The 26,786-nt window shown below is 32.9% G+C and overlaps 5 protein-coding genes across 11 annotated transcripts; 3 read left to right on the plus strand and 2 right to left on the minus strand.

Annotated features, from left to right (window-relative positions):
* Positions 1-223: 223 nt before the first annotated feature.
* On the plus strand, positions 224-8,102 carry LOC123888541 (pentatricopeptide repeat-containing protein At5g02830, chloroplastic). The gene is made up of 12 exons (XM_045937617.1): positions 224-792; positions 2,395-2,482; positions 2,733-2,937; positions 3,736-3,843; positions 4,295-4,459; positions 4,619-5,194; positions 5,409-5,474; positions 5,588-5,668; positions 6,064-6,161; positions 6,414-6,624; positions 6,881-6,941; positions 7,566-8,102. The coding sequence occupies exons 1-12, from the start codon at positions 237-239 to the stop codon at positions 7,925-7,927; spliced, it is 2,577 nt and encodes an 858-aa protein (XP_045793573.1). The 5' UTR covers positions 224-236; the 3' UTR covers positions 7,928-8,102.
* Positions 8,103-8,277: 175 nt separating this feature from the next.
* Positions 8,278-10,660, minus strand: LOC123888542 (thioredoxin-like protein AAED1, chloroplastic). The gene is made up of 9 exons (XM_045937618.1): positions 10,400-10,660; positions 9,792-9,933; positions 9,631-9,676; positions 9,445-9,504; positions 9,332-9,368; positions 9,161-9,240; positions 8,930-9,021; positions 8,789-8,849; positions 8,278-8,668 (listed from the first exon to the last, which is right to left on the minus strand). The coding sequence occupies exons 1-9, from the start codon at positions 10,581-10,583 to the stop codon at positions 8,609-8,611; spliced, it is 762 nt and encodes a 253-aa protein (XP_045793574.1). The 5' UTR covers positions 10,584-10,660; the 3' UTR covers positions 8,278-8,608.
* Positions 10,661-11,950: 1,290 nt separating this feature from the next.
* LOC123891580 (adenylate kinase 1, chloroplastic) lies at positions 11,951-14,129 on the plus strand. Its single transcript, XM_045941465.1, has 4 exons — positions 11,951-12,308; positions 12,732-12,872; positions 13,009-13,281; positions 13,616-14,129. Exons 1-4 carry the CDS (start codon positions 12,054-12,056, stop codon positions 13,757-13,759), a joined length of 813 nt encoding a protein of 270 aa, XP_045797421.1. The 5' UTR covers positions 11,951-12,053; the 3' UTR covers positions 13,760-14,129.
* A 3,043-nt stretch (positions 14,130-17,172) lies between these two features.
* Positions 17,173-18,999, minus strand: LOC123892991 (60S ribosomal protein L21-1). Its single transcript, XM_045942902.1, has 2 exons — positions 18,676-18,999; positions 17,173-17,557 (listed from the first exon to the last, which is right to left on the minus strand). Exons 1-2 carry the CDS (start codon positions 18,910-18,912, stop codon positions 17,300-17,302), a joined length of 495 nt encoding a protein of 164 aa, XP_045798858.1. The 5' UTR covers positions 18,913-18,999; the 3' UTR covers positions 17,173-17,299.
* A 1,183-nt stretch (positions 19,000-20,182) lies between these two features.
* LOC123890642 (WRKY transcription factor 44-like) lies at positions 20,183-24,384 on the plus strand. Of its 7 annotated transcripts, none has more exons than XM_045940281.1 (7): positions 20,183-20,375; positions 20,543-20,652; positions 21,438-21,706; positions 21,977-22,075; positions 22,643-23,289; positions 23,408-23,566; positions 23,741-24,384. In XM_045940281.1, the coding sequence occupies exons 3-7, from the start codon at positions 21,488-21,490 to the stop codon at positions 23,910-23,912; spliced, it is 1,296 nt and encodes a 431-aa protein (XP_045796237.1). In that variant the 5' UTR covers positions 20,183-20,375; positions 20,543-20,652; positions 21,438-21,487; the 3' UTR covers positions 23,913-24,384. The 7 variants fall into 7 exon arrangements, with proteins under 7 accessions (XP_045796237.1, XP_045796243.1, XP_045796242.1 ...); XM_045940287.1 differs by having other exon boundaries at positions 20,213-20,375; positions 23,744-24,229; XM_045940286.1 differs by having other exon boundaries at positions 20,213-20,404; positions 23,744-24,220.
* Positions 24,385-26,786: the final 2,402 nt, after the last annotated feature.

Raw genomic sequence — 26,786 nt, forward strand, 5'->3', positions numbered from 1 at the left:
CATTTTAATGAAACATACCTTATCAAAATAGGAGTACCGAAAGTTATTCATTTTTTAGTATAGAGTTTATGTAGAAACAAACTAACGAGATTACAGTTAATACAGTCGATTATCAGTTAATTTCAAGATTTTGATTGATAAACACATTTTACTAAAAAATTATCTTTCCTTAAAAAATTATTTTTTCTACAAGAAAATAATCTTTCTAAAAAATCCTACATTTTGTTGGTACGATAATGTTCCTAAGGACACTATCATTTCAATCCATACAAAAAAAACCAATCCAAAACCATCATATAAACCTCATTTTCTTCACTCATTCATTCAACTACACTTCACAAAACGTTGCACAAAGGATGAGAGTTTTTGTTATCCTCGGTTCTTCCATCATCACTCCTCCTCCCAACCCACAACCACCATCTTCATCATCATCTTCTTCCACTCCACAACACCGTCATACAATCAAACCCCACAAAACCTCTCTTCAAAAGTTCCCTCCTTTATCTCCCAAGAACACTTCCACTACTCTTCTTCAAACCCCTCTTTTTCTCAAAGAATTTGAAACTGTTGATTCTGATGTGGATGCTGAACTCTTAGCTAATGCTGTTCTTATGGGTATTAAAGACAGAAATGTTAGGACTGTGATTGATGCTTTGAATAAAGTGGAGGAGGGTCTTGGTGAAGTTTCTTTGTCTACTCATCTTCATGCTTCTACCATTGCAAATGAGTGTTGTCATATGGTTTCATGTGGTCACATTGAAGAAGCTGTTGAATTGATGGAGGTTCTCTCACGTAATTTTTCTATTTTCTGGTTTTTCTTTAATAGCAATCAATTCTAGAATCTAGAGATGTTTATTCTTTGTAAATTTAACATTTATGATTGAATTTCTTTTTAAGATGAGTGAGGTAATAGGTTCTGTGTATTGCTGATAAATTAGCGGATAATCAATAAGTTAGTTGATAGCTGATAAACTAGTAGATTGAGGGTCTGTTTGTTATAGATTTTTTCAAAATAGATTCTCGTAGTGTTACATAATTTTGAGTAAAAAAAGTTTACAATTTTTTTTTTATAAAAGTTTCAAATGAAAATTTGGTTTGAATAGTTATTCTTAAAATGTTATTTTAGGTATTTGATCATTTTATTGAAAAAAAATTTGGATATCAAAATTTCGAAAAATCATTTAATTTTGAAGCTATTTCAAATAGATTTTCATAAAAATCATTTTTGAAATACAACTTTTTCAAAAAATTGTGATTTTGACTATGTTTTAATCTCCAATAATGTGTGTTTATGTTATATGATGTCAAAATTAGTGTTTCAATTTAGAAAAAACGAATATAAAAAAACTTGTAATATTTTGAAAATCTATTTAAAAAAATACAAAGGAAAAATCCATTTTTTTAAAGCTGAAACAAACAACCCTGAATTTGAAGTGTTTGGTGAAATTAATGGCTGAGCAAATTGATAAAGCCTTTAAGCTCGTGAGATGAGAAAAGAGTGTTACAGCTTTAATTTTACAAACTTATACTCTATAAGCTATCTTCAATAAGCTAGTGGTTTGGCCTTGCCAAACAAAGCTATAATGTTTTTGTTAGAAATAATATAAAACCATTGATGTGGCCCTATCCAAAAAGCTTAAGCTTTTGGGATAATCGGTTATTTGACATGGTATCAGAGCCTCTATGACTAAGTGGTCTAAAGTTCGATCCCCGCTCCCCTCACTTTCTAATTAAAAAGTGAAATTTAAGCATATGGTAGGTGGACCTATGCTTTATCCACGCTTCAGGCCCAAGTGGGCTCTTGCGTGAGGGGGCGTGTTAGAAATAATATAAAACCATTGATGTGGCCCTATCCTAAAAGCTTAAGCTTTTGGGATAATCGGTAATTTGACAGTTTTTGAATGGGGTAGTTTCTTTATGATTGACATTTATTCAATGTGGTGATAAATTAAAAATACATGTATTTGAAGTTAGTTGATTGTAGATGTTAAGAGTCCCACATCGGTTGTAAGATGACATGAATATATGTTTATAAGTGAGGGTAATCGTCACCTTACAAGCCGGTTTTGTAGGGTTGAGTTACGCCCAACTCCCAATTCTAGAAGTAGATAAATTAGAAGATAGCTGATAAACTAGTAGATTGAATTTGAAGTGTTTGGTAAGATTAGCGGCTGAACAAATTGATAAAGCCTTTATGTTTGTGAGAACATACCGTTGCCAAATAGTTTTACTTTAATGATACGAGCTTGTACGTTGTAAGCTATCCAAAATAAGCTAGTGGTTTGGTCTTGTCAAACAGAGCTATAATGTTTATGTTACAAATGGAGTAGTTTCTTTATGATTAACATTTTTTGATGTGGTGATGAATTAAAATACATGGATTTCTTCCTGCAGGTTTCCAGTTATCAATTGCACAACTTGTTCGGCCATCTTACATTATAAAAAGATGTGTTCTTAGTCGTAAACCAACTTTAGCTGTGAGGTGTGTATGATTTTATATTGATTCAATTTCTTAAGCACATTGATGCTGATGATGCTATTGAAATGTGTTGTCTAGTCTTCGGTTTCTAATTAATAGTTTTACACTTCTGCGGCTTATGTTTTCTTTTGCGTGATTAAATTTATATATGTTTTCTAAACTACTGGTTCCTGTGGTTTTTTAAATACTTTATATATGTTACTATTCTTTATATAGTCAGATTTGTTTTATATGATAGTGTTACACTTTTCAGGTATGCGTCCCTTCTTCCAAAGGCGCACATATTATTTTGCAACATCATATCTGAATTTGGCAAAAGTAGGGATTTAGCTTCTGCTCTGAAAGCTTATGATGCAATGAAGAAGAAATTGGAAAGACCCAATATGTACATATACCGGGCAATAATTGACACTTGTGGTCTCTGTGGCGATTTCATGAAATCTAGGTACATATATGAGGTACTTTTCAATCAGTTTACATTTTCTTACTCAAACTTGTATGCCGAGACTTAAAGCAAATGTCCTATTGAATTATGGGTTTTATTTTAGTACTTTACATTCCCAGATGTTGCTATGATGCAAATGCACTTTATTTACAAGTTACAACCTATTAGTTTATTCTCTCTTTTGCTCGAGTCTTGCCCCTTTTCTCTTTATTGAGAATTCCGTGAGACATGGACTTACAATAAACATAAAATAGTAAAATTTTAGCACCTCGGTGCTACACTATATGGATTATTTTAAACTACTTACTCAGTAAATATGTAATCTCCTCAATCACCATATTTTAGTTAAATTAGAGTCCTGTTATGTGGGAAGAAATGGCAAGAGAAATGATACGATTGAGTAAACAACTATTAATACAGTTAGAGGTACAAAGAAAGAATGGCGTTAAGCTTATAGCAAGAATAATATGTGCAGGGGCGGAGCCAGGAATTAAATCTTGGGGACATATCAAACTTCTTCGAGCACCTAAAAACCAAATCAAATTAAAGTCTTGTCCATTTGGCTTCAGTGACTAAGTAAAGCTCTTACACCATTATTCCTTAGGCTAGGCCCTAGAGACATAGAAGTAGTAATTAAATTTTAATAACTTCTCAACTTATTCTGTGATTTAGCTTTTGCATGTTTCCTAAAGCATTGTCTTAGATTTTCAAAAGATGAAGTTTAAACTTGATTATTCTGTTAAAGTCTTGTACTATTTTTCACTTCTAAGTTGCGTATTATAGCGTTCACCTTGCACATTTTCTGGCGCAGGATTTGCTTAATCAGGAAATCACTCCAAATATATATGTGTTCAACAGTCTCATGAATGCGAATGCCCATGATTTCAACTACTCGTTAAATCTATATCAGAATATGCAGGTGAATCCTACCGTCTATTATGCCTTACCCCCCCACACACACACAAATGCAAAGCATGAACACCCCCCCCGGTTCCCCACAAAAAAAGAAGAAAAGAAAACAGAATTCTAGAATAGATATGTTTATTTATGCATAGGCATAGCTAGTTTGACCGTGATTCTAAAAACTTGCTTAAGGCATCACTTATTCTTACTGTTCCTGTCTTCTCATGAAATTTTCTTTCATGTGCTAAATAAACTACGTCAAGCAAGACACGTCTATACACCACCATCGATTCTGTTTCCCTTGAAAAATGAGAAAAGAAGGCTAATTAGATTATCTTCTGCATAACTTTACATATTAATTGAAAGGATATGCTTTCATTTTGATACCAAGAGTTGACATAAACATTGAAGTTTCTGTTCATCTTAGCCAATGCTATATATTTGCTAAATTCCTTCTACAAATCCAGAAGCTAGGCCTGAAACCAGATATGGCATCCTATAACATCCTACTGAAATCATGCTGTGTTGCTGGAAGAGTTGACTTGGCCCAAGACATGTATAAGGAACTCAAGCATTTGGAATCAGTGGGACATCTTAAATTAGATGTTTTTACCTACAGCACAATTATAAAGGTATATTACTGAAGATCAATACATGGAATCTCCACAATTTCATTGATTTTGCATGGTACCTACTAGGACCTTCTTCAATCCTATGCACTGACACTGAAGGAATATGTCACACATTCTTGTACAAACTATTTGGCATGTCCTGACCGATGCCAACTTCAGGTTTTTGCAGATGCAAAATTGTGGCAAATGGCTCTAAGAATCAAGCGTGACATGCAGTCTGCTGGTGTTTCTCTTAATACTGTTGCATGGTCATCATTAATCAGTGCATGTGCGCATGCAGGGCTTGTAGAGCAGACAATTCAGTTATTTGAAGAAATGCTGTCGGCAGGCTGTGAACCTAATACACAGTGTTTCAACATCATTTTACATGCATGCGTTGAAGGCTGCCAATATGACAGGGCTTTTCGGTTTTTCAATTCTTGGAAGGGAAATAAGATGCTAGTGTCCTCTGGTGAAAACTACAATAGTAATTCAGAGCAGGGAGATATGGATAATGTTACCACATTGCCAAAAGGCATTTCTAGTTCACATATCTTGAATTTTACTGAGAGGTTCCCTTTCAAACCAACTACGTCAACATACAATATTTTACTGAAGGCCTGTGGTACTAATTACTATCATGCAAAAGCGTTAATCAACGAGATGAGAACAGTAGGTCTTTCCCCTAATCAAATAAGCTGGTCTATTTTGATAGATATATGCGGAGGATCAGAAAATGTGGAGGGTGCCATGGAGGTAAAATTTAACTAATTAGAGTGTAACATTTTTGTTTTGGTTTTGCACAATGTTTTGGAAACCTTGTCGGTCAAGTTGCGTTTGAATTGGTACTTTGGTTACATTGCCACAAGGAAATTATTGGTTTCTTATCAGTTATTATATTTGACCATTTTTGGGTATAAATTATAATATGATATCAGTTCTCTGATAAGATGACCATGTCCTCTTGCAGATTTTGAGAACCATGGTGGATTCTGGAATTAAACCTGATGTTGTTGCATATACAACAGCCATTAAGGTCCAAACCTGACGTCATTTTATAAAATTAGTTCTACACTTGAAGGGGACATTTTTCACAATCTCAAAATTACTTGGTTTTTGACATATAGGAATTTTTCATTTGGTTTACAGGTTTGTGTTGAAAGTAAGAATTTTACGCAAGCATTAAAATTATATGAAGAAATGAAAAGCTACGGAACACATCCAAATTTGGTGAGTGAGTTGTTATCTTGTTGCACTTCTATTTTTCACAAAATCATAAATTTAGATCTATCCTCTAACTCAATGCGATTTGGATGGTGCTGCTCTAAGATTCCTCATCCATTAAAATCATCTAAAATATACATAGCATGGTTGATGTATCTGCTCATTGTTTCTATCAGGATGTATCATTAAGATTAATAAGGATATCTGTTATGTTAGTCAGTTAGCTTATTAGTTAGATAAGGTAGGTAGTTAGAAGGGATTACAGTGGAACTGGTTAGAATATTTGTTAGGACCTCATAACTTTTGAAAATTTTAACTTTCCTGGATTGGGAGGGAAAAAAAAAAGAAGGATATGCTTCATGAAGTTAATCTCTGTTGGTTTTTTTTAATTATCTTCTCAGGTGACATATAATACACTTCTAAGGGCACGCAGTAAATACGGATCCTTACGTGAAGTGCAACAGTGCTTGGTTGTATATCAGGATATGCGAAAGGCGGGGTATGTTGGCCTATATTCTCTATAATTAATATGGACTAATTATCTTTTTGATGTGTACCTGAGAAATGTCACGCGTACCATGTTTGGTCCATGTTTAATGGTTTCACGAAAAGGTATACCCGATTAATGGTTTCAACTTTCAAGCTATAAGCATACAAAGCAGCACTTGATGCTACATATAATAAAAAGGCCAGAATATCCTTTGACACGGGCATTGCTTCGGTTTTGAACTAAATAGCGTATATGTTATAGGTACAAAGCCAATGACTACTATCTGGAGGGGCTGATTGAGGAGTGGTGTGAAGGAGTAATACAAGACAACGAAGATTACAAAGGAGAATATTCTACCAGCAAGACATCTGAAATAGAGAGACCTCAGAGTATACTTCTTGAAACAATTGCGGCACATCTATTAAAGAGAGTAGCTGACATCTTGGCAATTGATGTTCAAGGACTCACAAAGGTGCAAATAAATTCCTCAGCTATTATTTTCCATAAACCTGTCTCAAGCATGGCCCAAAGCTAAAAAAATTGTTGATAATTTTTCTTAAAAAAGGATTTCATTTGTTTCCATATCTTATCTAAAAAATTGGTTTCTGACTTTCTGTTACAACTCTTCAATTTAGAAAATAAAACAATATAGCTTGTATGCAAAATATTTGATCTTTATGGAGTCTTAATTCTTAATTTTTTCCTCATCAAACCTTCTGTGTCAATAGGTTGAAGCTCGCTTGGTCATTCTTGCAGTTCTTCGAATGATCAAAGAGAACTATGCTATTGGTATGTAATGCTACATTACAATGCCATTGTCTCATTTTTTTCATGGCCTTTTGTCTACATAAGCATTCATAGTTATATGAACTAACGAGTAAGCAAGTAGAGACCCCAAAAAAGTGTTGCTAAGAGCTTGTTTGGATTAGCTTATTTGAACTTATCTATAGATATAAATACTTGTCTGTAGCTTATAGCATGTCCATAAACTGTTTTCAACTTATTGATAGCTTATGAAAACAAGTTTTTGCCTTTTGTCTACATAAGCATTCATAGTCATATGAACTAACGAAGTAAGCAAGTAGAGACCCCAAAAAAGTGTTGCTAAGAGCTTGTTTGGATTAGGTTATTTGAACTTATCTATTGGTATAAAACTATAAATACTTGTGAGTCTGTTTGGAAGAGCTTATAGAAATAGTTTATAACATGTCCATAAACTGTTTTCAACTTATTTGATAGCTTATGAACACAGTTTATAGTTTATAGCTTATATAAAACCGTTTTGTTTTATTTTTTCCATAGAAACAGCTTATGCATAAGCACTTATATGATAAGGGCTTTTGATCTAAGTGTTTAATTAATATCTTTATCCAATCATGACCTAACATATGCTGTTGGCCTTTATGAATACAGGGCATTCGGTGAATGATGACATATTGATCATCATAGGAGCTACCAAAGCCGATGAAAGTCCATCCAAAAACATATTAGAAGTGCAAGAGGCCATGATGAAACTTCTTAGAAATGAATTGGGACTTGAGGTTATTCCAGCCAGAACCAGATTTGCACCAAGTGACACACCAAAGTTAAGGACCCCAAAACTTTCAAATCAAACCATAGAAGCACTGCCAGGAGAGAATGCATTAACCACAACAATGGGGTTTCACACAAGGAGACCTGCAGTTCTGCAAAGACTGAAGGTCACCAAAAAATCACTACACCATTGGTTGCAGAGGAAAGTTTTGGACAACCTCTTTAATGTTTTTCAGAGTTGATAATCTCTTCATTGTTTATGTAAGAACCCGTAGGAATTATGTACAAATGTTAGATATGCCATTCTTTTCCTCGCAATGGCTGCTTCGATGTGTATATATAATCATGGTATAGCTGCAAATGTATTTTGTATCTAAAATATAAACTGTCATGGAATAAAATCATATTTTTTCTTCAGTATTCTTTTTCTCGGTTGTACTTATTCTGAATTGCAAGGTTAACTCGAGCAAATTAAAAGCATTCTGTTCCCAATTCCCTCGCTTACTGAAATAAGAATAACAATATGAAGAAGAAAAATCCACCGCACGACAATTTGTAGCTTCTCAAATAAACATGTCTCGGGACACAAAAATGGATAACTGGCCATGCAAGTGCACATAGGCTAGGACGCTTAACATAATTTTCGAACGTTATTGAACACAATTTTCTTTAGAAGTACAGTACATTCGACTGTAAACAGAAAATATTATTATATACAAGATTTTGAAACAAGCAATAGAATAGGTTCCATACTTTCATCTTTTTTTATCTAACCAGGTAAATATTGGAGGATGACTCTACTATTGTCTCACCATCTGAACCTAAGATCAGTGCTTTTAGACGATATAGTGTACAAAGCTCTATGATGAGATGGTATTGCGCACACTTCATGAAGCATGAAAAAAGAAGCCCCCGTCTCTTCTTCACAAGCAACATGCTTTTAAGATATCTTCAATTTCCGGGTCATCGCCTGCTTCTTTGTCCTGCTCATGTGAACACATTTCCCATAATGATATCATAAAAATGTTAAACATGTATACCATGAAATATTCCAAGGAAGGCGTATTCTATAAAAAGTCGAGTATAGGGTTTCATGTACATACCTTGTGAATATATGAGATGTTACCTTTACCAGGACCTGCAACTATAATTCCTCCTTGTTGCCTGCCACAGTACAAAGTTCATAATATTAAGGAAAACCACAGAACGAAGATCATAATTCAATCAAGTGTCGATTTACATACCAGCCTCCTCTGCTAACAGTATCCTTTTCAAATGATAGTTTCCAATCTTGTCTATAACCTTGCATGTACAATTCTATTATCTTAAGACCTGCCTGTAGGGTAATGGCTAAAATTAACATAGGTGTCATTTGTATAGTTAACGAAAATTTCGATTCATAAACGTATATCATTCAATCACAGGTGTTTTTTTATGAATTATTTTTTAATAAAAGATTAGGCTGTTCCTCTTACTTTGGGGGTAAATGTGGTAAGAACTCCAGAAACAAATCTCAAGGCCTCATATGAAGCTTGAGCAGGGTCTGCATAGATTTCTAAAACAGGTAACAAGGTTCTGTTAAGTGGCGATATAAGAAGACTACATTACAGAAACTAGCACAAGCATTAGATCAGTTTTTCAGTTACCTCCTTTGAATTTTGTTTGCTCGGCAAAGGCTTTGGCCTGTATTAAATATAGGTATTAGGTACAAAAGTCCAGCATTCTAAGATGTTAGGAGACTGCAGAAAATGCAGCATACCTGATCAATGTTGCCAGGTCCAATCAATACAAGTGCTACACCGGATGCATCCATTATATCCTGTTTGATAGAGCATGATCAGAAGTAGAGAATATAAAATACAGCTTGCAACATAAGGAAGCAATATCACGCTGACACAATCGATCAAATCTCAGAAGATAGTATAAGACGAGCTGAAAACTTTACCTTCTTGGATGCAAGATAATCAGCCCTTTTGCGGCAAAGTACACACCTGTAAAAGTACATACATACGCAATTGTTACTTTGTTACACAACTCAATTACAAGAGCTAATTAGATTAAGCTAAAGGGTAAGCTTGATTTGTGAATCAAACAAGAGAAAATCACCCGAAGTGACGAGCAAATGCCACAACGGCTTTCCTATCTTTCCACAAGTCAGAAATTGGAATTCCATTTCCTTCCAAATCAAACACTTTCACCAAATCCAGTGAACTTGAGTTATCCTCACTTAACACTGGAGACTCAACTCCTGTTCATATCCACCACACATTGAAACAATTCTTAGCTATAAAAAAGGAAAGTGTTCAATATACAGAAATGAAGATATATAGACAATGTATGCGTAAAGAAAACCGAAAGTATAATAGGATAATTCCTCTGCAATGCAATTGGACATGTTTGAATTGACTTATTTGAACTTATCTACTGCCACAAACATGTGAGACTGTTTGAGACACAACTTATGTAAACAACTTATGACATGTCTATAAACTGTTCTTAAAAGAAGTCCATAAATTCTCCATAATACTTATGAAAACAACTTATAGCTTATATGAAAACAATTCAACTTTATTATATCCTTTGTTATAGAAATAACTTATACTACTACATAATAAGTTATATGTACTCTTCTTATCATCTCATATTTGTCATCCTTTGAAATTAGATTCATCAACAAAGGGAAAAGAACAAAGAGTGAGTGAGACAAAACTTGCCTGCAGAACCAGAAGCAAAGGGTATGGTGGTAGTTGAAAGTTTGAGTGGATTCTTAGAATATATTGGAAGGTTTTGGTTTAGTGAAAGTGTGGTAGAATATAGATGTAACAGTTTACTGGGATTTGCAATTTGGTTAATGTGAAGAGAATTTGAGAAAAGTGTTGTAGAAGGAGAGCACGCCATGGAAAATGTGGAGTTAGGAACCGCAACTACAAAATTTTGTTTGCATCATTAAGATTGGAACCATGACAAAATCATCAAACGTGGCATGTTCTATGACATAATAATTCTTTCAAAATTCTATACATTATTATTATTATTATTATTATTATTATTATTATTATTATTATTATTATTATTATTATTATTATTATTATTATTATTATTATTAGCGGGACAGACAAGCGCGCTCCACGTCCGTCTGTGTCTAACTTATGTCCAAAAAAAAAGATATGTATTATGTTATGGTGAGTTTGTTAATAAAAGATTTTTGCTGTTAAAAAAAGATTGTCTTATGTTATGGTAAGTTTGTTAATAATTTTTTTTTGCTACTAAAAAAAATCAAGGGTATTATTGGTATTATGAAAAGTCCACACCAAAACTTATGTATCCTCTTTTTATATATATATATTAAAGAATATATTATTAGCACAATACTAAGTACCATGTGTGGTTAAAAATTAAACTCAGAGTTTGGTATTATTATAGATATGTGCAGTAACTTATTGGAAGGTCAGTTATGTCATGCGGCAAAACAAACTGAGTAGTTCATAAATTAACTCAAATGATTCGTTTTATCGCTAATCATCAAAATTATAATTATTATCCATCTTATATTGAATTTATTATTATGGATAAAATATATTGAGTTTGCTTGTGTAAAAAAAAATTAAACTCATCTCATAATCAAAAGAAAAAAAAATCAATTCACGAGATTTGAATAATCTACTACAAAACAAAATTCTACATCCTTCTCCAACATTTTATTTCTCCTTTTAACTTTTAGCAAAATAGCAGTTAACCTTTTAATTTTTAATTGAGAAAAATAATTTAGCAATACATATAAAATTCTTTATATTTAATGATGTACCAAAACTATTGTCAAAAAGATGTATCAACATGAATTGATCGAAATGGTAAATGTGACTGTCCTCCTCTTAAGTATGTGGTCAGACGTTCGATTTCTGACTCATGAAAAAAGTTTGATTGGGACTCGAAAGGAAAGAACCTACTTTATGTGCCACACAAATTCTTCGAAAGAGATTAGTCATAGTTAACGGTAATGAAAATTTCGTATCAATATAATGATAAAAAAAATTATCAATTTTTTTGAAAAAAAAAGTTTGAAAAAAAAAACAAATGTAAAAAATTATCAATTATTAATATTGATAATTTGATATTGATTTTTTTCTTAAAAAAAAAACTACTCATCAATCCGAAAAAATTACGTAAGCTCCTACTGAAATTTGACAGGAAAATTTTATAAAGAAAATAAAAATAAATAAAACACGTGATTTATTTATTTATTTATTAAGCAGAAAAAAAAACCGGTAATTATTAGGTCATCGTATAGACATAGCAGTACAGCCTGCATCTTACATCTCTTTCTTCCTTTTTCCTGTCTTTGAGCTTACTACCTTCGCTGCGATTCCGATGGCGGCCATAACCCGCCTCGTTAAACGCACAACAACAACACCTTTTTATTCCTTGGCGCGTGGATTCTCCTCCACTAATACTCACGCGCCACCCTCTCAAAATAGGAATATTCAGTGGGTCTTTTTAGGCTGTCCCGGCGTCGGTAAAGGCACCTACGCCAGCCGTCTCTGTAAATTCCTCGGCGTTCCTCACATCGCAACCGGAGATCTTGTTCGTCATGAGCTTTCCTCTAATGGCCCACTTTCTTCCCAGGTTTCATCTTTTTCCCTTTTTGTTTTTTTGATTCAAAATTACAAAAAAAAAAGATACTTTTTTGTTGCATGATTTGGTTTTGTTGGTTGAATTTGATTTTGGGTTGTTGTTGTTTTTATTATTTGATGTGTTGTGCTGTGTAGAACTCAAATCGATTAGTAGATTCACTAAAAGGGATTAATTTCTGGCTTGTGATTTGTCTTTTAATGTAGTCAATGTTTCAAATTCATGAACCCTAATGCATGATTTGCGCAATTTCTTATGAAATAGTCTAAAAAAATTGTGCTTTGGACTCAAATCATGGTGATTTTAAATATTTGAATTCTGTTGCATGTAATAAGCTGTAATTAGGGATCACAAGTTTCCACATGTCACTTATAAAAAAAAATTGCTCTGATTTTCAATTTTTGTCTCATTTTGCAGCTATCAGAAATTGTAAATCAAGGTCAATTAGTGTCAGATGAAATTATTATGAACTTGTTGTCTAAGAGACTGGCTGATGGACAAGCTAAAGGCGAATCAGGTTTCATTCTTGATGGTTTTCCTCGAACGATAAAGCAAGCAGTGAGTATCTTTGTACTTAATTGTTGTTAACCCCTCACCCGTGTCGTAGTTTATAAGAACTTTTTATATTGATACTAGTAAATTTACAAGTTATTTAAAATATGATTAATTTTGCATTACTTTTTTGTGATCTCAGGAAATTTTGGAAGGAGTGACTGACATTGACTTGGTGGTCAATCTGAAGCTCCGAGAAGAAGCACTCCTTGCAAAATGCCTTGGTAGGAGAACTTGCAGTCAGTGTGGAGGAAATTTTAACATCGCTTCCATTGACATAAAGGGTGAGAATGGAGCTCCTGGTATGAGTATGGCTCCACTTCTTCCTCCTGAGCATTGCATGTCTAAGCTCATTACTCGTGCCGATGATACTGAACTAGTAGTCAAAGAAAGGCTTCGTATATACAATGAATTGGTATTTTTCCCTCTTATCATTATTATTTGCTGCCGTTGTTGTTGTTGAGGGATGTCAATAAGCAATTTTGTTTACACACAGATGAAAAATATAAAAAAATAAATAAATTTGTTTACACACACACACACACACACACACACACACACACACACACATATATATATATATATATATATATATATATATATATATGCATCTTAATTATGGCGCATTGATAGTTCTGAGTGAAGTTGATAAATGCTTGTTTAATTTTCTGTCTCTTGCAATCTCTTTTTGTAACTTTGTTCTCTTTCATTCCTTAGTGTTTATGATTTGTTCTCTATCATGACTGCAGAGTCAACCTGTGGAGGGATTTTATCGTAGCAGAGGAAAACTATTGGAGTTTGAGCTGCCTGGAGGGATCCCGGAATCTTGGCCGAAGTTGCTGCAAGCTCTTAATCTAGATGATTATGAAGAGAAGCAGTCTGCTGCAGCATAAGATATAAAAGTGTACCATATATTTAAGTTATTAAGTATTTCATTCTTTGCATGCGGATACTGCATGTTGTAAAATTTTGCAGGAAATAGAACCAACGAAGGTCGGCTTCTCAAATTAGAATTATTTGAATAAATAATGATATCAGAAAGTGTCATAATCTGATGAAACTTATACCCAATTTGGAATTCCATATTTTATTCCAGTTATATACTACAATGTTATTTATTGTTGTTGGGAACAGAGTTTCCGACATAGTTGTTGGCTTGTTGCATAGATGTTTGTTTGCAATAAGTTTCAACAGGATTGGCACAGAATTATTGTGTTGTAACTGTTATGGACGCTATTAACTTAGCTTACTTATTTCACAATACTCACCAATGACTCCTTTTCGTTGACTATACTTTGTTTTGAATACCATATGTTTGTAGGTTCAAGTTCAATGTTAGTGCAGATTCTTGCAATTCTCTTATTATTTTTGCAGTAATGAGTATTTCACATATCTGATTCCTGTCTGGTTTTTTTTCTTTAATATTATTTGATACATGGTTTTCAAAAATATTCAGTGATCCTCCTCCTCCCGTATCCAGATTGTGACAGGGTGGAGGTCTATTACATTGCAGCGGGCCGAGCTGGTTGGCTTTAGTATTTGCCAACCAGGAAGTTTAAACTGCTGCTAAAATAAGACATGGCACAGTACCAGCTCTTGACTGCATAAGTTTCATGGTGCAAGATAGATTGTGCCGTACATTTTATGCTGTTACTTTTTAGTTACTCTTGTGTTCCTTTAAGTCCCTTTTCCTTCTAGATTTTTTCCCAAACTTTCAAATGTTAATCAGCATTAGTCCATACAGAAGACTTTTTGCTGGTGTAATTTCCAGGTAATTCTAATTGATCTAGTCTCTTTTTGTGCTTGATGATTTCACAAATACTCACCAACGATTCCTTTGTATTGACTATGCTTTGTTTTACATGGCATTACACCAAAGGTTCAATGTGAGTTCGTATTATAGCAATTCGTTTTTGTTATCAGTTATGTGCATTTCACATGTCTGATTCTTTGTCTGAATTGTTTTCCTTTAGTTGATACATCTGTTTTGAAGCATTCAATTATCCCCCCTAACCCGGTCCAATTGTATAATGTTGCAGCTGGCCGAGCTGGTTGGCTTTAGTATTTGCCAGCTGGGAAGTTTAAACTGCTGCTAAACTAAAACAAGGCACAATACCAGCTCTTGACTGCATAAGTTTTCTTGGTGCAAGATAGATTATGCCCTACATTTTATATGGTTATATTTGTAGTCTTTTGCCATTGATTTAAGAATTTAGGAATGGTTAATTTCTTTTTATGGGAATAAAATGGTATAATTAATTTTACTTGCCTGTTGCATCTGCACTTTCCTTTATAAAATTGTTATATTTGTTTTTGCAATACAAGTTTGGAGCTCCCAAGAGTGATTGGTTATGGTGGAACTGCGGTCTGTTTCACTTGAATTTTATCAGCTATATCAGGAGTATAAATTCTAGATAATACTTTGGAGAGGATTTTATCTAATTATACAAGAATTTTCACAACTGGAGTTAGTTTCTCACATCTTGGTGAAATCTTTGTGGAGTCTACCTTTAGTGTTCGGCTAAGTCTTGAACATGATATGGTCTTTTTGTCTCAAATTTTAAGCATTCTTTAAGAAAATAATTTTGCCTCTAAATATAAGAGGAATGGTAAAGTTGAGATGAAAAAAGCACTTTTCTTTGAAGAAAGGAAAGAAAACTCTTTCCCAAAGAATTAAGAATCACTTTTCTTGTGGGATAGAGAAACCAACAAGAAAATCAACATAAAATATTAATTATTTTGTCAATCACTTATACTTTTATTTATATATCGTATGATAATTACACTTTAATGAAAGGTAAATGGGCAACAAGCTGCGCTGCTAACTTTTTTTAAATGGTAAAATCAGTCCTCTTAAAAAACATGGTGTTAAAATCTTGAAACTAAAAATTCCATGTTACGAGAGTGTTTTGTTTTTCAATGTTATCATTTTCATGACGTCCACTACTTATTTGTAAAATCTTGAAAATGTCTTGTTTGGAGTTTTTTTTGTCTTCTAAATTTTTCATTTTTATAATATCCGCTACTTTTAACGATTTTCTTTTATTATTTGATTTGTGGGCGAGATATATGGTGCTTAAGGATAAGTTTGGTAGATTTTTTAGTTTATCTGGTAACAAGCAGGTATTAGTGGATGATGTGTTTAACTCTGGAGTTGGATTGAGCGGTGGGAGTTAGGAGTTGAGAAAAAGTAATTTCAATGGAGGACTTAGTGGGGTATAGGTTTTTTCTGGCTAAACGTTTCTTTGCAAGAAAATGGAAAATATGCTTGGATTTAGAACCAGAATTTAGGTGAAGTTTATTAAGTCAAAGAAGCTTATCATATAATAACTTGAGATTATGCCAACTTTGAGAACTCGCCAGTTTGTGATGTTACTTGGAACAAATTGGTGTCTCTCTCTGAGACATCACTACGTACTTGGGGCCTTTTTAATGATAGATTACTAACTGTGATTGACTTGTTTTGACGTGGAATTATTCAATTGAAGTCTTACTTATAATAAATTCGAGTTGAATTTAGATTTTATTTTTTTGTATTAACCTTTAGGTTTCCAGAGAAAAGGAATCCCGATAATCTAGTGTTTGACCAGATAAGTAAAGTATAAAAAAAAAATTTTGAATTTTAAAACAAAGGATAATGCTTGTAACCTCTCATATATTATAACAAAACATACAAGGAGGTATCAAAGGTATGCTCTATTCTTTACCAAATATACTTCGCATCCATAACTTACATGAGGGAGTATCAAATATTCAAATGTAGCATGCTCTATTCTTTAACAAAATTGTAAAGATAGTATGTAAATCAAAGCAAGTTCTTCACAACAAATTTCTTGTGAATGCAACATCCAATATGTCACGAAGGGCGGTAAAATCGGTTAACCTATGGATGATTTTATACTTCCTTTATGGTACACAAACAGTTGAGTTGATATCCTCTTCATTTCTATTAAAAACTATAATAATAGAGATGATGATTTATTTTAAAATATAGACAAGATCTCATCTCGCTCAAAATACCCATTCGCTCTTTAACCTGAGCACAATTACATTTGTAAGACAACATTACAATATCTGAAGTAATTGACAGCAATGTGCAAGAAACCTGTTCGAAGTATCTAAACTTCAAGTGACTGTAACCCTCTTTGGCCGAGTGATCGTACTAAACTATTGTTAAAAATCTTATAAATTAGTTTGATGAAAATCACTTGCTCAATATCTTTTATAACATCTTCAACCACATTAGCAGCAATGCAGCAAAGCAATATTCATAAATCACATTATTAAAGAGATAAAATCTGGAGAATAATTGATAATATAGATGTATTCAAACTAAATAAACAAAACAAAACTCGAGTCTGATGATGTTTGAATGACTACAAACGATGATAAAATTTCCAAACAAAATCTCAGTCTAACAAACATTAACAAAATTAGTAACCTCCCTTGAGATCATTAACCACATCATATGGAATTGGAGTAACTGTTTCCAATGTAGCTCCTTCAACCATGAAACCAGGTTTGGGTCCTTCTGGCTTTCTCTTGGTGCTTATGACCTCACCCTTGGCCTTGGCCTCAGCCTTGAGTTGATCGTTCTTAATCTTCCTCAAACGGAACTCCTCAGTGCACCTAGAAGGCATAACGTGCTCCACACGGACATGAATCCTCTTCCTCAAAATCTTGTTCCTAACCTGGACCACATACACAACAACAGTTCAAGATGTTAAACACACGCAGAAGAAGAACCAGAGTCCATAAACTGTTTCACAAAACTTGTTAAAACTTTGGAGTGAAATAATTTTGCAATAAACACAAGTATTCTCAAGAATTAAAAAACAGACCTATTACCTAACTTCTCCCAAATATACTTACAACATTCAAATTCAATGCGCTCATCCAAACAGAATCAACGAATTGAAACAGAGAACAAATCAATAAAATGATGCAAGATAATAACAAAATATAACTAACATAATCAAATAATGCAAAAATACACAGACTGAACCAAAAAACTAGGTAGCAAACAAGCAATTAAACATCAGAAATGGATTCCCTAACTTAAACATCAAAAGTGAACACCAAGAAGATTTGAATAAAAATCGTATACATTAAAGTACCTAATGGCACATAATAGAACAGCTTAAATCCCACCTATAAACCTTACAAGATGCAAATAATTATTTCATTTGAAATTGAAAACCTAACCTATAAGTGATAATCCAAACAAGAATCAAGTAACAAATTGAAGAACAAGAAAATAAAATAATACCGGGAACAAAACAAAATATCACTAAAATTACAACAAAAGCAAATACACATAGAATAAAACATACAAAATAACAAAATATCACCAAAATTATGAAATGAAAGCGATTACACATATACTTAGTTTCAGTTTGGTAAATTCAACAAGCTAGCTTATAGCTAATTGGACTAACATATAAGCTTGTTTAATCAAAATGAGACGTGTTTGGTAAGCTTCCCAATTAGCTTATAGCTTTTTTTGAGATGCTATTTCAAGTAGCATCTGAGCTTATAGCTTATGGCTTTTACATTTTATCCCATTCTACCCTTATTATTTTCATTTTATTATTTCTTTATTTCTTTAAAAATATCAATAACTAGCCACTAAACATATACTTATGTCATCTTACAGTTACAACAACTAAATTTGGCAAACACTTTAATTTCATTTTAGTAACTTTTCAGCTATAAGCTATCATCTACTATCAACTAACATTTCAGCTATAACCAAAAAAACTAGGAAACTAAATAAAATTGGTAAACGAGTTTGAGATGCGATTTAAACCTGCTTGTTAACTTCAACACCAATAGCACGTTTGGTAACGTTCCAGACACGGCCGGTACGACCATGGTAGAACTTGTGAGGCATACCTTTGTGAATGGCGCCGTTAACCCTAACATCAACATAATCGCCGATGTGATAGGTTCTGAGATAAGTAGCAAGAGCGATTGTACCTTTCTTCCTAAATGGACGAGAGAAAGAGTCTCGAGTGCGAGATCTTAAACCATGACCAGCCGGCATTTTTTTCTACTCTTTCGTTTCTGTCTAGTCGCCGGAAGAAGCTTTTGTTAACCTCTCTCGTCCAAACAAACAAACCTTAAGGAATTGTGGATGATGGATTAGGCTTTTTTATTGGGCTTTTCTATTTGGTTTCTGTTAATGGGCTGGATTTTTTTTCTTACATTTATTTGACAATTGCTCTTCAGCCCCCCTTTTTCATAACTTAGAGCCCCCAAATTTCCAAAAATGCTCTAAAAGTATCTACTGGGAGATAAAATCTGGCAGGGTAAAATGCAATTCCCTCCCACCTTTTGATTATTTTAAAATCCGGTAGATGTTAAAATTCATAACTACCGGAGAGATATAACCCGGTAGGTGTTAAAATTAGACATTTGGGGTCTGCATTTTAGCCTACCGAATTTTATCTCCTGGTAAGTTCCATCAGTTTTTTTTTTGTTTTGACAAAGGTCCACCAGGTTTTAACCCTTAGTAGACATAAGAAAAGTGATTTCAGGCCTACCAAGAGATAAAATCTGGTAGGTGTTAAAATTCATAACTACCGGGAGATATAATATGGTAGGTGTTAAAATTATACATTTGCGTTCTGCATTTTAGTTTATTGGATTTTATCTCTTGGTAAGATGTCACCGGATATTAACCCCCGATAGACACTTAGGGGAAATTTAAATTTTTTTGGGAGGGCTCTAAGCAATTAAGGGGACGAATAGCAATTCCCTATTTATTTTTTGACACGGCATTAATGGGTTAAAAAGTTTTTTATCCGGTAAATAGATATATTATTTTTTGGTCTTGTCAACTTAGTTTGATCGGTAGGAACACCTCATTTTATAACTAGAAGTTGGATTTGAATTTCATATACTTCACTTATTCACTTTAATAGTTGAATTTTAGTCACTAAACTATCTGACGATCATATATATTTTAGTCACTAAAACTATCTTTGAATTTTAGTCACTTTAATCTATTAAATATTATTAGTGATCACGCTTCACAATTTTGTAATACTTACATTTTTTTGTAAAGAAGTTCAATCAGATTTTTCCGTGGTTTGATTGATTATTGTTAGACTCTTTAAAAAAGAAATTTATGGGTAGACAAGGCAGGCAGCATCTCATTACAACAGCCGGTAAATTTAATGTCTTGTAATAAGGGAAGAAGAAATATTAATGCCAGAAAAAATCTTCATGATGGGCACTATGTCTATGAAAATGAACTTGAACAACCAGTCAAAGCTATAGAAACATTGACAGTTAGTTGTCCGTACAATGGCGGGGGTTGGAACAACCAACACTTAATCTTAATAATATATCACAATTCCCAATAACAACAATGTTTCATCCATCCATTTTCAGTTTTATTATTTGTTCACTGTAAATCTAATGTAACCACCACAGCATGTGTCCCATTCATTTTTGGAATCAAACCACTTCTTCTCCTATCTTCTCTCACTCATTCTCTGTCTGGTTTGTATCTAGCATATACACATAATAGTGTAATAAAATAAGTACACTAGTATTTTTTTTATGTAGTAGTATTAATAAATGATAACGAAGCTCTCATTTTTTATTTAATTTTTATATTATAGCAACATTTGTTTTTTTGTTATGAAATTTTGAGCTTTGTAATGCAGGAGTGGTTGATTAAACTCAGTTTTATATATTTTGGGAAATGAGAAGTAACCGCAGCCAAGCTACCTCTATTTAGCAAGTTAAAGTTTCTCATATATTTGGTTTTCTTCAGGTTAGTTTGTTTGTTGATGTTTTTCTTCTCACTTTGTTATCTTAATAGTATCCATAAGAAACATAATTGGTCCCTTAAATAAATGGTCAGAGTTTCTTTAGAACTCACCTTATATGTCCAACATGTTATCCGAGTCAACATTAATTTTAAAGGTGTATAATTTATATTCTGACATGTTCTTGATTAGAATTGCCTTTAGTTATAGAATTGTATCTAACTTGAAGTTAGAATGTGGAGTTTTTACTTCTAGTTGATTTTGTTCAACTCAATTTTACATGAATATATTCACATATAGATAACTTTACATTGAAATCACTTTTAGTTAGCCAGAATAATTTTTACATAATCAATTCAGCAAAATAAAATTTTATCACCGGTGAACCAAACATACACAAAGATTCACCCGCTTTCCTATTATCAAGGGGGTAGTGTAGGCCTGACTGATAGATACACATAAATTTTTATCTCCGGTGAACGAAACATACACATAGATCCACCCGCTTTTCTATTATCAAAGGGTAGTGTAGGCCTGATCGATAGATAATATTGAAAAGGAATCATTTAAATCGTTTATAGCTACATTACTAGGACTTTATAGTCTACTATGATTATGGTTGCTGTATTATTGTCCTTTGAAACTTTGAGTTATTGAAGCTTTTAAAATAATATAAACAGTTGTGTTAGGAACTATAATTAAACATATTTCAGTACTTTAGTTTGCAACTTTTAATGTTATTTAATTATACATGCCTACCAAGTAATCTTTATCAGTTTTGTTTTTGAAGGTGAAAGTCTTGCAAACAGAATCATACATTGCAAAACATAGGAAATAGTGATGGATATTGAAGAAGTAGAAAGAGTAGTTGTTGCCAAACCAGTTGCTTCAAGACCAAAATGTTCTACTTACAAATCTTTCTCAGAGCTTCTAGTAGGTGCAATCAATGACACTCCTCCAATTGCATCTTCTCAAACTACAATTTCTGCCATTAGACCAAAAACAGTGAGGTTCAAGCCAACATTGAATCCCTCCCATGCTGGTTCTATTTCTTCTCAGGTGAACATTCAGTGCAATAAATTAAACCATATTGTTTTAAAATCCGAACGGAATTGGAAGGGTTGAACCAATTCAACAAGCCTTTAATACGGTTCGATTATTTTGATGGTTTGATTGTGGTTTAGTCCTGATTCAAATAAGGCGGTTGAATCATGACCTAGAGGTCACGCTGGTTTAACGTCTCATTCAGTTTTTAAAACATTATGATACTGTTTTGAAGTGCTTCTTGGTTTCTAGTTCTAACATCTGTTATGTTTTTTACAATTACAGTCTGACATGGATCCCAAACCTGACGCCAATCAGTCTCTCATTTACAAGCCAACGGCAAAATTTGTGTCAAAGACAACCGTCTCTCTATTGGCAAACATGGTCAGTATATTTACACACACATAGTACTCTTCTTTTTCTCATGCATATGAATCTTAGATTTTTTGAGATTTTTGAGATTCATATTAAGCATGAACAATGGTTATAAGCAAGGGCAACTCGTATAAGTTAGCATATAGAGTTAAGTTAGGTCCAAATCTTAGATCTGTTAGGCCACCTCCAAACGTCCAATTCTGCAAACTTTACGCTCCAAATGTGGTGTTCTGGACATTGAATGTGATATGAACAAGGGTTATAAGCGAGGGCAACTCGCATACGATAAGCTAGCTTAAGCCTATCTTAAATCTGTTGGGCCACCTGTCAGGCATGCAAACTTTAAGCACCATATGCCGTGTTCTGGACATCAGCGCATTGGACAATGGTATGATATGAACAGTGTTTATAAGTGCGGGACAAACCCTCACTCTATGAGCTAGCTTACGAGGTTGAGTTAGCTCCAAAATTAAATTATAATAGAAATTTCCAAAAACCATCCTTTATACTTGTGTCCATGATTGTTAATAGGCTTTAAAATCAATACTTATATCTCTTTCTGTTCTTTTGGTTAAGGGAATTTGCAGTACTAATCAGCAACAATCACAGCAATCAGTGGACACCAATCTTCAACATTTAAACCATGACAAATTTAGATCCAATTTGAGCTCAAATTTTCATCAGAACATTACCATTCCAAAAGAAACATACCAGCAGGTCACTGAACCTTGTAAGACGGCACAGCAGAACATGGAAGAGGATCAAAAAGCTCTAACACCATCCACAATGAATGTTGATAAACCTTCTTATGATGGATATAACTGGAGAAAATATGGACAGAAGCAAGTAAAAGGAAGCGAGTATCCTCGAAGTTATTACAAGTGCACACATCCTAACTGTCCAGTTAAAAAGAAAGTTGAAAGATCATTTGATGGTGAGATTGCAGAAATTGTTTATAAAGGTGAACACAATCATGGAAAGCCGCAACTTCAAAAGCGTAACGCGGGAGCGTCACAAGGATCAGGAATGGTTTCTGATGGATTGGTTCAAGATATATTGAATAATAATCAGAATGAAAGGATTGAAGGAAGAATGGAGAATGATGTCAAAGCTTCACAGCCTAATGATTCTGGTCTAGAAAATTCATGCGGTCTAAGTGGGGAATGTGTGGAAGGAAGCAAAGGATTTGAAGCAGAAGAAGATGATCCTAGAAGTAAAAGAAGGTGAAAAATATTTATAGTTTTAACTCGTCGTATATGCAGCTTCATGTTCAGTAGATATGATATTTTTAACACAATTTTTTCAGCATTAAGTTAATTATGTTTGTGCATTGTTCATCAGGAAAAATGAGAATCAATCCAATGAAGGGGCAGTATCAGAGGAAGGTTTAGTAGAGCCGCGCATTGTGATGCAAAATTCTGTGGATTCTGAAATCCTTGGAGACGGCTTTCGCTGGAGGAAATATGGGCAGAAGGTGGTGAAGGGAAATCCATATCCCAGGTTCATACTTCCTATATATACTTTTCTTCTTCAAATTAAATTTTATAAATTAGTTGCTTCAAGATTACTTGTAGACGAAGGTTGCGAATTCTGCAATGCATTGATCCTAATATATTTTTTCTTTGATCTCATCTTATTATTTTTGTAACAATATTAAATTTCTTTATCTTGTAGAAGTTACTATAGATGTACTAATATCAAGTGTAACGTTCGCAAACATGTGGAAAGAGCAATAGATGATCCAAAATCATTTGTGACTACATATGAAGGAAAACACAACCATGAGATGCCACTCAAGAACACAACAACAACTTTGTCTTCTGAAAAAGATTCACAGGCTTCATAAACGATACTGACTCAATAACATTATAGTTATGTTCTGCAGTTAAGTATACTTGAGCGAGAATTATACTGGATGAATGACCTCTTAGGAAGTTTGTGTCGTACGTTTTCTCGTAAAAAAAAATAACGTTATAGTTATTTTGGAACATGATTAATTAATATGGTAATCAATTTTATTGTAAGCCACTGCAATGCAATCACCATGAGATGAACCTATTTATCAGTGCTTTCCTCTGTCTCATAGTATTTATCTATTAATGTAATGTAATGTAATGTGTATATTTTAAGGAAATTATTAATATACCGATTGCTATGATAAAATAACTTCTTTTAAATAAAATGTAGGAGTACACTTCATGTTTTATTAGTTAAGACAATAGTTTAACCAGGTGATTGTGATGAAGTGATTAACTAAAAATTCTTTCACGCAAAAATAATACATTATAAAAATCCATTTAAAAAATAAATAAAACAAATGCACCCTAAACTTGTTGTTCATTAAATTGATTTTGTTTTGTTTTCACTACAAATATCCTGTCACAGGAAATACCATAGTAAAAATAACTATTTATAGTTTATAATTTGATTTTACTGTTAACTAGAACTTTGACCCATGCGGTGCATGAGTCTAATTAGGTGTAATATGTAATAATAAAAAATAAAATACAAAAATTCTAAGAGCATTTTCAATAAGAGTATAGGGAATTTCATGGACTAATTATTCTATATTTGTTTATGTGCTTATTTTATATTTTATATATTTTTTAAATAATTTTTGAACCCCATCGTTTTGTTTACTTATTAAAAAAAAATTGCTGATAACTAAAGGTTCAAAAATTGATGATAATTAAAGGTTAAAAAAAAATTAAAGACGTAATCAAGAACATAAACTTAAGTAGACATCCATAAATAAATAAAAATTGTGATTAATTCCGCCGTTCAAATTTATTGAAAACAGGGTTAACATATTAGGATTCCTAAATTCTTTCATAATTGAAGCACATGTTTTAGCGGTTAAAATGTTTTATTGTAAGTAAGAGATGCAGGTTCGATGACAAATCTGTATATTTTTAATATAAAGCTGCAATAAAAACAAAGAGAAAATGAGGGGAAAAAATTTTGGTTTAGGGTTAACTTATGTTAGCAAGCTTATAATATAAGAGATTATCGGTTTTTAATTGTTTAAATTGTGCAATGAAAATTGATGGTGCTTAATTGTCGTATGAAATCTTTCCTATGAAAGTTGATGGAGCTTAACACTTTGTGGACATAATTTAAATCACAATTGGTCTGCTAGTGCATATTATATCAATTGATCATCGGTTAATATTAAATCTGCAATATTAAAAACAAAATAATGAATGTGATTAGTGACATGACTATGGTTGTGTTTGGTTGTATTGCAAAAAAATTGATTTAGTAGAATTGAGTTTGATAATAACTTTTCAAATTACACGTGATAATAACTTTCCAAATCTTACATGATAATTATTCTCTAAATTTATGATCCGGTAGAAAAAAAATCATTGATCAGGAAAGACATAAAAATATTTCGCGATGAATAATATAGTCAACAATAATTTTGATATGATATACTTTTAAAATTGATGGTGCTTATCAATTATTGCACATAATTTTAATCATAATTGGTATAGTTGCCATAATGGTTGGAAATATTGCCTTGCATTGAAGGGTTACGAGTTTGAATCCTAGTCAAGACAAAATTGTATTATTTTTTAATAAAAATTGCAAGATAAAATGGAGGAAAAATATGGAAAACAAATTAGGGTTTAGAGTTTGCTTGTGTATACAAGCTTATAATATAAAAGATAAGTTTACAATTTTGTTTTGAATTGATGAGCTGGCCATGTAGGCCAATCGAGTAACAAATTTTGCTATATTAGCTCTGTTGTGATTGTGAGCAAAGGAAATCATAATAGAAAATATTTCACAAATTATTCTCTCTCGTGTTCTAGGGTTCTCTAAAATTATTCTAATCTATTCCTCCCACCGAAATTCATTCTTTCACTTGAATTTCCCGCTTGAAGTAGAGGATTGTCTCGGATTTATTCCCCGAAGATCCAAATCGGTCTCATATCCGGTCTGTTGGTCCATTTAATTTGATTTGGGGTCATTTCTGGTATTAAGTGATTCCGGTTCTCTTCGATCGCAGTTGTGATGGACGAATTGTGGTCTAATCAACACTGAAACAACTAACGATTGGTGTCATTAATTTTTTTGTTTTGTTTTCACCACCAGTATCATATCCATTGAATCGCCTAATTTGGTTCGAGGGTCAGTTAGTTCTGTCATCAAGTTGTTTTAGCTCTTCTTAATTACAGTTGTGGATATAAACCATGATCTTTCTCTACCAAATCTAGCATGAATAATTGATTTTTATTAAAGAAGGGAAAAGGAAATACATAATTGTGTAACGTGTTGTATGACTATCACTATAACAGATGGCACTTTCTTAGAGAGCCGTTTAGTTCATGCCAAGTGTTTTGATGTACTAATTTTTCTTAGGGACAAAATTTATATGCAGTTTGATATCTGCTGTTTTTGCTATTCTTTATATGAAGAAACATTTTTTTTTATTACAATTTTCAATATAGCTCTATTGAAAAATTTCTCAAGTGTGTCATTTACTCATAGAGATAATATGTATGCGGACTATTTAGCAAAGCTTGAGATAAGATCTACGAGCAAACTATTGATGGTTCTTATCCTCCAGTTAAACTCTGTTATGAGTGTCGCATATCTTCGCGACCGATAGTTTTTTCTGTTTTTCCTTTTCCCTTCAATCGATTTTTATTTTATACGTATAATTTAAAATTCAAATTTTTTACTATGTGTTTAAGAGACCTAAAATCCTTAC

This window comes from Trifolium pratense, linkage group LG6 (assembly GCF_020283565.1).
Source record: "Trifolium pratense cultivar HEN17-A07 linkage group LG6, ARS_RC_1.1, whole genome shotgun sequence".
Taxonomy (NCBI): Eukaryota; Viridiplantae; Streptophyta; class Magnoliopsida; order Fabales; family Fabaceae; genus Trifolium; species Trifolium pratense.